Raw genomic sequence first — 11294 nt, 5'->3', positions numbered from 1 at the left:
ATTAAATCATATATTGGTCTGCAACGTAACAAGGACACTTATTGATATGATGATTCATAAGGGTGTTCGTGTATGTGATCACATAATGTACTAGGATTGGAAAAAAATCCCTTCCTGATCCAGACTTCGGAAAACCACTGCATGTAACTCAATGCCTCATTGTACACGTACATTGTAATGGAATAATTTGTTATGATCTCTAAAAAATAACCATCACTAATGATGAAAATTGGCAATATATTTGACTCAATACTATGTTTGTGTTTGTGTGTGATATAATTCATATTCAAGATAAGTGCGGTGCGGACTTCCGTTCAACACAACTATCAGCGACCGCATGTATTAAAGATGTGCCCCTTTTAACTTTGCTCCCACTAACAATTCCTGGCTATGGGCCTGGAGCCCTCAACACCCACTCAGGCCCGTAGCCAGGAATTCTTTGTAGGGGGGGAGGAGTCAGTCCTAGATGGGGCAAATTTTTAATATATTGTGTCGCATTGGTACACAGAGGCACTTGCCTCCCTCCCCCAAAATCAATAAGTAGGGACATTGAATTTTCGCGATGCTCGAAATCGCGAAATGTGAAAAAAAGATGCAATTTTGAACATTCTGCACATAACTACACCCCCAATGATGAAATGTGCATGAGTTTTATTCGCGAAGTAATGCGAAATGTGTGCTTTTCCACAAAATGAACGCTTTTTCGCGAAATAACCGTGAAATATCATCAAATTAAGTAGAAAAGAAGCAAAAACCGGCAATCGAGGTTGTGCGCGCAAACTGTCGATTTGTAACGAAACGTTTGCCTAAAGTTTCCTACCACTTGCAGCTGAAGAACCACAATCTTAGTTCGAAAACTTAGCTCCCTGTCAACCTGCATTCCTTTCTTTCCCCCGAATGTCTACTCAACTTCCAGTTTCGCTGAACGTGCTAGCTGTAGCAGCGATAAGATAAGGATACGCTTTAAATACATACAATGAATAAATCACTTGAGATATGCAATTTAGAAATGAAGTAATTTTGTGTTGGTATTTTCTTCTTGGTTGGAGAGCTAAGTACTTGTGTATGTGTACAGTATATAAAAATGAAGTATCAATTTATAGCTCTTTTGTATGTTGTTTCCTCTCATAAGGAAAAAGTGTGTGCCAATTTTTTTTTTTTTCACCGCTGGTATATACCGCTGATCTAACATTTTATTTACCGCTCTCCTCAGTTTTTATTTACCATAAATTTGTGACCCTACCAATAAGTAACAGAAAAGGGATGATATCTTGAAACTGCAACGAACAAAAAAAAACTTCGAGCAACATCAAATAGCAATATTTAGATAATGACCTTTTCAGGTTGCCAAAGAATATGAAGTTTAACATAAATAGGCTAATAGGGACAATACCTACTTGATATTGTAATAGATTGATTTAAGTCCACTTTATGCACAGTAAGGCTAATTGGGACTGAACCTACAGTTTAAAGTGGGATCCGAACCACTATGTGCCTCCACCCTACTTGATATTTACAGGTCGATAATGTTAATTGATGACTAACAACAGCTTTGGGCCTCTCTGCAGAACTGATTAAGGGAGCCCTTTATAAATCATGCTTCATAATGATTCCCTCTAGTTTCCAGTATGCAAGATTTTTACGCACAAAGGAATCTAACGAGAATCCAACACCACCATTGTGTTGTGTTGTACAGGCAAAATCGAATTAATTAAATAATAATGGTTACATATTATCTGCACTTTGATGAATTGTGTAAAAAATTGTAATATTTTTTTTGTACTTGCTAAAACATTAAAACATGGGTCCCTTAGTCCACCACGGACTCGATTTCCTTCAAAGGGGAGGCTCTTGCATCACTACAGACAATGTTTGCCTACTGGTTACGTTAACCATTTTGCAAAATATTGTGTGAATTGTATTATATTATAGTTGAAATACATGTTTCGACACCTGACAAACAAATAGGAATCCCTTGATTGATCAATGACTTCTTGTTGGATTACAGTGTCATCATTAATATTTGATATTAAGTTTCATAGAAATAAATAGTTTTAATAGGGCGCAAATATTTTTTCGGTGCGCCATGGCATTCTCCTTCACATTTTTTTTTATATAGATCGTTTTCCACCCAGGGCCGACTCCCGCCGCCCCATATAGCTATGGCTCTGAAGTTGGACTATAAGAATAGGAGCAAGAAAATTTTACGAAATGTATTTTTATTTGTATAAAATTTGAAATCGAGAGGGGCAATTGCCCCTCCGTGCCCCTTGCAAGTACCATTGGCCGTCTGGAAGAAAAATGCAAGCAACACGTAAAAATTAATTCCATCATGAGCATCCAATTGTCCTGCTATTCTTAGATTCTCCTAGTCTTGTTTTTATTACTTCAATGTTTGCTTCCCCTAGAATGAACTTCCGTCCAAGGTCGGGGGGGGATATGGCCCCTGCCCCCTGTGGTTGCTGCACTGTCTCTGTCTCTTAATCAATTTCACGTCATCATCCATTGTTGCGATTAGCTAGAAGTGGAAGAAAAGCAACGCTAAGTAACAAAATTAAAATATCCACTCCCTCCCTCTACCAAAAGGTAGACTTGGAGAACAAAAATTTAAGCAGTTCCAAGTTCATAGCAACACATCCAGGTAAAAACATCCGAACACATTCGGCACGATTAATACAAGACTACTCAAAATGTCACAACTGTTCTAGATACTGAAAATTGTGAAATCATTTCCCGAAGTTTGAATCTGAAAGGGAATTCCCCCCACCCCAATCCTGATACGAAATTATACGGAATCCCATACACCCTAATAAATCACAAAGTCAATTAGTGTCTTTGTTATGTCGCTAGAGTAACACAGGATATAATTTTAAACATTAGTGAGAATTTCAGGTAGGAATGTGTTTTGTATTTTTCACAGAGGGGCAAAGGAGGCTCTCAGGTAGGGGGGCATTGCTTCCTCTAGCTACGGGCCTGCACCCACTGGCGTACGTAGGGGGAGCTGATGGGGAAACAAGATAACCCCTTCCGAAATTTGCGAGAAAATAAAAATTTTCAAATGAAAGCAGTAGCGAACTCGAAAAAAAAAAACAATAAGCCCTTATTACTATTTTTGTTTTGAACTTTACGAAGGAAAGTTATAAATTATAATTACGGAACATTTTATTGTGTATCTCGCCTCCTAGAACGCCAGCTGTCCTGCGTACAGTCGTGTCAACAATATCCACTGTGCGCTTTAATGTAAACTCTTATCCATGCCTAAAATTAATCAGGCAAGAAGAAAAAGAGATGGAGCTAAAAAGCGATATTCTTTATCTTCCATTCTCCGTGGTAGATAAGAATCATTTATGGTTCTTGACTTGATACCTGCAGAGATTATTAAGCACGGGAACGCTTTGCGGACTTTGTTTGTTACCACTGTAGCGATATCAGAGACCTCTAGTGAGCTGACGTGGCAATAGCGAACCAACATAATGCCAATGTTGTCAAATACTGGCAGCCATCAGTGGAGGTGGAAGATGCTTTAGACATAATGAATCTATCTTAATCTATGTTTGTTGTGCGCTAGTTGTGTGTAATCGGTGTTAGTATGAAGACTTTAGATTTTATCGTAATTGCTATTTCAATACTTGGAGTTACAGGCGATGAACATACACACATAGTAAGTGTTATAGGAATAAGTGTACGTAGCTATAGAGCTGAAGGGCGTATGCAAAATTAATATAAAGTGCAACAAAGAAAAATTCTTTTTAATTTTTACGAGAAAAATTGATGCTAAATAATTGTAAGTAAAAGCTGCTCGTGAACCAAGAACCGGGAAAGTGCTCGTATTGGATATTCCATCATAGTTGTTAGTGTACTTTACTTACTTGCATTTAGTGCAGAGCAAACACAATTCCCTTGAAACTTTGTTCTTCAAGTGTGACGATATTATGCTATTGCTTTTGCAATTCCTCTAGTCACCGAGTTGTTCCGGCTAATTTTTGTCAAAAATTTGACCTACTTGCAAGTTAGTCTTGTAGCTGTGCTGAGATAAACACGTAACACGTCACAAACAGTTTTTGCTTGTTTCGAGGAATACATGATATAAGCAAGTATTATTCGGGCGCTAATCATCTGACTTGTGCTTATAAATCAGTGAACTGCAACTCTTCGTGCCAGATGTTTAGTATTGTTCAAACAATCCTGTAAACGGTATACTGGCACAAATCAGGCTGATATACTTGCAAGAATTCATTTTTTAAGCATTGAACTGGTATTTCGGTAAATTCCGATTGCAGAATCCTAATCCTATCATTATGGATTTAGCTGGATATGTTGGTATACCCTAAGTCCTCTAAGTATCACCAGTTCGGCATCTTTGACATAACCCCATGTGTCAATGGTTCTTGGGACTATGCGAGAATGGCATGTAGGGCTACGCATATTTTTTTCGAAACCAATTTTTAACTATTGTAATCTATACGTGACCCTGCCTAACCTTACCGGAAATGGTTCGTGGGGCTATTCGTCAATGGTTGAATTTCCGCTATGAAACATTCCCACATCACACAAAACACCTTCCAGATGTTAGAAAATGCTACAGGAACTTATTACCGTAAGTAGTTTCTTCTGTAAAAATGAAGAAATCTGTCCGGGGAATATCAGATTACTACCAAAATATTTTGTATTGTTTATGAAGATTACGTTGTTTATGGACATTTTCAGTCGTTTTTAGCTCTTGGAAATGTTATTGGGAAGTAAAGCAGGTCTGTTACCTTACCGTAAAGCAGAACAGCCCAAAGGGTGTGCACAAGTGGATGTAGCTACCAACATGACCTTCCACAACAGCAGCATGATTTCAAGTTTTTAGGTTTGGAGCTGATAGCAAATTTCGACGTGTTCTTTTGCTATTTTAATGTGCATACAAACTGTTTTTATTTATCGGAGTGACTATTTTCACCAGGTGGTGAAGCTAGCTTTTGAGCTATTTTCACCATATTTTATACTGCATGTGTATGGAGTTTACGTCAGTGCATTTATTTTCATGCAGGAGGCAAGTACTTTTTTTTTTCTGCATGCTATGGAGTTTGAAAAATAGGCTTAATTGAAGATGACTGGGGTGTTCCCCGATTTGTTTGAAATTTTGTATACTTTCTACATGAGGCCTCCTGAACACAAATTGGTACTACTTTACTATACATGAGACACCTATTAATGATTTATTTCACAATTATTTACATTGCTAACGTACTATTCTGCATTGCGGAACATTTTTTTAGGTGAAATAATGAATTTCTAACGAAAATAATGTCTATTTCTTACATTAACGTGTACTTATTGTTGTTCCCTATTTCCACACACAATATGATAATAATAATAATAATTTTTATTGTAGAAACATGTGAGAACATCGCGCGTTGTGCCAGTGTTTTGTCGATTTGGAGTGTGCATGCAGTGTTGCAACCTAGTTCACTGAAAAATACCTAAATTTAAAAGAAAATTGACAACAATTAACGAAATTTTTTCACCAAAAAAAGGTGAATTTTTGACATAGAGTAATTATTAAACCATTGATGTTAGGCCAAAAATTCACGATAGCACCATGAACCTACACACGGACGAGGTATGCCTACTCGGTTAGGTTAGGTTCCATTAGCACTTCTTTCGTTCAATTTAGCATATATACGGACAACATCGGTTTTTCTCGAAAGAAAATACACGGAATTCTTTTAATTTTAACCTTCCACGTCCTGCATTCCACTTCTTTCTTCAAGATTCCGTGTTGAATTACAAATTCCACGGCATCTTCCACACCCGGCAACAACTTCATGATTCATCCTTGACACTACGGGGTCGTGCAGAAAGCAAATGGCAGCAGCAGCAATAGCACGTCGGAAATAGATTTTCATAGAGAACCACATGCATTCGCATTAAAATGGATCAAAACTACATTCCCGCACATAAACAACGCTACAGAAAATGATTTGCATAAGTGCTTTCTCCCGTAATTTTGAAGAAATCCGTCTCCGGTAGAGTAAAGTGTTACCCACAAATCTGACATTAGAATTTCCTGGTCAACTTGAAAATTTCACGTAACATTAGGTTAGGTTACGTTCGGCAAACATACTTCATATAACACTAAGCTTACCTTCAAAGTGAGTAGTGTTTAGAATCCATCGGTGAATACAGTATTGCCACACTTAAAATCCACACTCAACATGTTCCTCTCCGTCCTGGTTGTTGCTGCCACTGTCGTTCTGCTCATAGCGTTCTTCGGATCGTACAGCTGTGCTGAAAGCCTGAAGAATTCTATTGTGCAGTCTGCTCCCAATTGCAGGCACCTTTTAAGGAAGATATATTTTGCAAAATAACCTGAAAATAAAATTTTCCTTGTTCCGTATGAGTTCACAGTTACCTTTGCTTGTCTCCATGCAGACTCAATGCTATTCATGTGGGCACCAGTTTCCTCATCCACGAATGTGATACTATAGTTTACTTTCATGTGGTCGAAATCCTCGTCCTTCAGGTTGTTATGACTTCCAACAATCCGATATAATGGTGTTGTCCGGAAGAATCCATTCCTTGAAAACAGCAATTAATGTTCGGGCATATCTTTTTTCAACTGGAACAAGGAAAAAATGTCCGGTTCCTCTTTCTACACCTCCAAATACCCACTGCCCTTCCACACAGTGTCGCGATGATATTTCCTCTTTCCAAACTTCGATTCGTAAATGTCGACGATGCTGCCTACCCCACCAATTTTCTGGCGATTTTCATATATTGAATATTCTAAAACCTCTCTGCAGAAGGACGCCCAGTCTACACCAGTATTTTGCCAAATTTCTGCCTCCTCACATATGTTTCTTAAAGCTGTATTGCATACCACCCATAGTCTCACAAAAATGCAGAGCTGTAACAGTGATAGCCTAGACGTTGCAAAAAAGGTACCTTTTCTAAGGGACACTGAGTATTTACACGGCTTTCTTTTCTCTTTATTTTCTACGAAACTTTTATAGCTCTTCCACGAGTACTTATCAATGCGTGAACTGTCTGCACAAACTAAGAACATGTACTCGGGGACACATGTAATCACCTTCTTTTATTAGAACACCATACTCCCATTAGTTTTTTTATCAGCTGAAGTCCATTTTCCTCCACACTCCAACAATGCAGTTGCACAACATTTACAATCTTTACACTCTGCTGTCCCATCATTCTCAACCGGTCCTTCCTCGTCAAGTGACAAATGCACTGTGTGGCAACACTGTAGACAGCGCACCTCAGTGGCTACATTCCACAAAACATGGCTTCCTCACTGCTTTCTGGAGAAATATCGCCATTATGAAAAGCAATATATTACACCTTACACACGTAATATCCAAATTTCAAACAGTGACCGGGACATCAGAACCTCTGATACTTCATCCGGAAAACTTATTTGGTTGGTACATTCTCTAGTGAATAAATCAGAGAACACTCCCGTCACCTTCAATTGCTCCAAAAAATACCGCAAGGTGTTGTGATATGGACTAGTATGTGCCATAAGTATGAAGGCGTATTATGTTCTTAAATGCTTTTATTGATAGGTTAGTCAGGTTTTGGGCTATTAGCATTTAATTTACTTCGGTAAATACTTCCCAACACCTGACCATGTAATTTCTAGTCTTCAGCACTTTCTGCTATTCTCACTGCCTGGTGACAGTAGTAGTCGAAACCATTTTTAATTTAAAATAACTTCTTCACAGTAAGTTCAGCAACACTGCCTGCCAATTGATATAATAAAATACAATGTTATGGTACAATTCAGGTAATTATATTTGCTGGTGAAAATAGCCACATATGCTGTTCTTAGCACCTGGTGAAATAACTCTTCATGCTATTCTCACCACCTGGTGAAAATAGCCCTGTAAGCTTTTTTCACCACCTGGTGAAATTAGCCGCGGCCTTTACTTATACGGTCCATACTTTTGGATCAATTTTCTCCGTTATTTGTGTTTTCCGCATGCTGGAAGCAATTTTATATTGTGTAAAACATCGAAATCTGTTGATTAAAAAAAATTATATAGCCTATGTAATTTTTGATGGGGTACAGTGGATAAGCAACCCTGATATGTTTTCCATATTGCTTTGTACAGTCTTGCTAAGAAAACGGTAGGCAAATTGTCCATCACTTTGCTTTACCCAGCGCAGAATAAAGGAATTGAAACCTAACACAAGAGACAACAGCATCCATCAATAGAATTCTAGTGCAGAAATGAAAATAGCAATGGACAATAATTTACTTCCTTGTGTCTTTGTCTTTGACTCAACTACCATAAGCTGTATATATCTGACAATATCTGTCAGATAAATGACTGGGAAGGTATTCATGCAGATTCAATACATGTGTGTAGCACTCTTGAATCATGTACATATTTCAATGGTCTGTGTCTACAAAGAGACATTAAGTATGAGAATGCAAGTCTCAAAATGGCAACAAAGGATCTGATGACTGATTTAATTTTAACATTATACCTAACACACTTAAATTAACAGAAACGTAAATCGGTAACAAAATCATGATGTGATTTAACTATCTGCTACTTCTCTGCAAGCTGAAAACTACAGAAATTTCTTCATTTTAAATAGGACTGAACTGATGCTTATGTATCGGTTGGATTTTATTTAACGATACCTGCCAATACTTGTCAGGCATTTTGATCATTTGCAGGCTTTGCGAAAATGCCACTCGCAACTTTCGCAAAGTTTCCTTGATTTTGTACAAATATTACATTTAAAAAAAAGTTTTGTGATTACTTATCAATTTTTTTTATATTCTGCTGTAATTTTTTTAAAATACATTTTAAAAAAACTGTTAAATTGAATCTTATATTTAGAGCGGAATACTCACTCACTAATATTGATCCATATTTTGAACAACTTTTAATTCTTACTATTTTTAAGTATCTGTAACTCTAGGAATCTGTACGAGTGTTGTATCAGCTCAACTCTAATATTAAACACAATCTTCATAAACAATGCAAAAAATTCCGTGGGCTGTTAACCCACTATACTCCCTCGAGAATCATGTTGATTTTTTTATATATAATAAATTGACAGATTTCAATGTTTTATGCCCAGTCAATTTTATACTTCACTGGCTTGTCATGACCATGTGTGTAAATTGATTCATGACTGAGAGACCAAAAAGAATGTTTCAGCTTGCATTTGTATCAAAGATCCCCAGCTTTGCTGCACCTGTCGATGTGTGTTTATTAGGTGCCATCTGGTGAGTAATCCCTTGAATGTTACATGTTTGCTGCCGTTCTTTACCAGCAACATTGTCACATGTTTTGCAAAATAGAAAGATTTTCTTTGTAGCTTTAATTTAATTAAGTGGATTTATTAGGGTGATCAAATGTCTGGGCATGAAACTCAAGATATTGTAATGGTAATAAAGATGATGATTTCATTTTTGATTAATTCATTCTCAGGCTGTTAATTTTTAAAACATGAAGAAACAAACGTAGGTATTCGTACTGAAGTTATATAGTGTGGTGCCACTTCAGTGTGAATGCTTTCATTGCTTTCTACACATTTTAAAAATATAAAATACATCATCTTTGTGCTTTCACTATCTACATGGTACAAGGTTCTTTGGTGTGTGGGTTCCCTTAAAGTTTATATCACTGGTGTGATGAATGTTTTTTATTCTTGTGATTGCTGCTTATGTATGTTTTCAGTGGTAAGGTAAAAAAAAGGTAGTGTTCCCCTGTGCATAGCACCACGCCATGAAGGCGTATAGGGGGTGTGGGGTAACGCCCAACACTTTCTTGATCCGGTCGTGAGTGGGGGTGATGTGATCAGCATCATGCCCCTGACCGCCTTTACCCCCCAGGGTTTCCCCCAGGTACCCATGTTATTCGACGCTGGGTAGGCGCCGGGGCCGCTTCCACCGTTAGAAAAGTTCCCGGATTTGAACCGGCCGGGATCGAACCCGGGACCTTTAACATGGTAGTCAGACGCGTTACCGACATTATTGTTTTCAGTGGAGCAATCCATAATTCATAAGGTAAAAAAAAGGTAAGGCAGAAATATTCCTGATATCTGCTGTTGTGGAGGTGTCGTGGTGGCCTTTATCCACAGGATTGCTAGCACAGATCCATTTATTAGAGTCTAGGTGAACCTGAGCCACTTTACACAGGGGTTGCTTCAGAAAAACTCCACCTTAGATCAGCTATCATCAGAATCAAATCGAAGTCCAGGTCCCCCACATGGTATTTTGCAGACTAACTAGGCTTTGGCATGTGGACCTTCAGCCAGGTTAATCCTCTGTGTGACCCCTATATGTTTGCGATTTACCCTTCATCCATTTCATGTTATCACTATTCATCCTCATCTTTACCATTAGCATAAGTGGTAGAATAGCACATGGCAGTCAGATGCCCTACCTATTGGAACCACCACAGCTCCTGTAGTTTGCAACAAAGTCTCAATAAGTTTCCTTGCAGTGCTAGTACATAACATAAAACATAACACTATTTGCATTGATAGTAATCAAGTTTGTTTTGAGCACATTTCAGTTAAAAAATGAACTTTGTAAATATATTTTAATTCCCCAGCTTGGAATTTTTCCGGCCTTGTCCCTGCATAAAGTATCTCCGGGACTCACCCAGCCTGAAATGAATGGGTCCCTGGGGGATAAAGTTGGCTGGAGCATGGTACCGATCACATCACTTTCAAAATGGTAGAGATCGAGAATGTGTGGAGCTATCCTCCCACATCCCCTAGATGTACGGCACTGTGCTGTATGCATGGGAAATGTTACCTTACCTTCAAATTTGCCCATGCGACATTTTTTTTTAAAAAAAAAAATCACCCAAATAATTTGCATCCTGCATATACTTAACTTTTGCTAGAAGTTAAGTATGGGTTGCCACCCTGATAAATGCATGCATGTTCACATGTAGTGAGGTGCAGTTGCCAATTTCTTAGTTCATTATTTCTTTGTTTTGTTTACTTGCAGTACAATGATAATGAAGAGGTAGTGTTGTGGATGAACACTGTGGGACCATACCACAATCGACAAGAAACTTATGCATATTTCTCCCTCCCCTTCTGTTTGGGGACAAAGGAAACAATTAGCCATTATCATGAAACGCTTGGAGAGGCATTGCAAGGTGTGGAGCTTGAATTCAGTGGAATCGACATTGAATTCAAAGGTTAGTAACTCTGTTTAACAAATGGAATTTGTAGATGTTAACTTGACTGATTACTATACAAATGCATGTTTTCAATTAAACTGGCACTTTTTAATTATTTTTTTCTTCTCC

The 11294-nt window shown here is 37.9% G+C and overlaps 1 protein-coding gene across 1 annotated transcript in view; it reads left to right on the top strand.

The window, feature by feature from the left end:
* The first annotated feature begins 3436 nt into the window (after positions 1–3436).
* Positions 3437–11294, top strand: part of TM9SF3 (transmembrane 9 superfamily protein member 3) — a 34266-nt gene continuing 26408 nt past the window's right edge. Inside the window, exons 1-2 of the mRNA XM_083131041.1 lie at positions 3437–3661; positions 10988–11183. Coding sequence (XP_082987167.1) covers positions 3590–3661; positions 10988–11183 — 268 coding nt within the window. The 5' untranslated portion in view covers positions 3437–3589. The remainder of the gene's footprint in view (positions 3662–10987; positions 11184–11294) is intronic.

The sequence above is a fragment of the Lepisma saccharinum genome, chromosome 11 (genome assembly GCF_977018435.1).
Source record: "Lepisma saccharinum chromosome 11, izLepSacc3.1, whole genome shotgun sequence".
In the NCBI taxonomy this organism is placed as follows: Eukaryota; Metazoa; Arthropoda; class Insecta; order Zygentoma; family Lepismatidae; genus Lepisma; species Lepisma saccharinum.
This window is presented reverse-complemented; position numbering and strand designations above follow the sequence as displayed.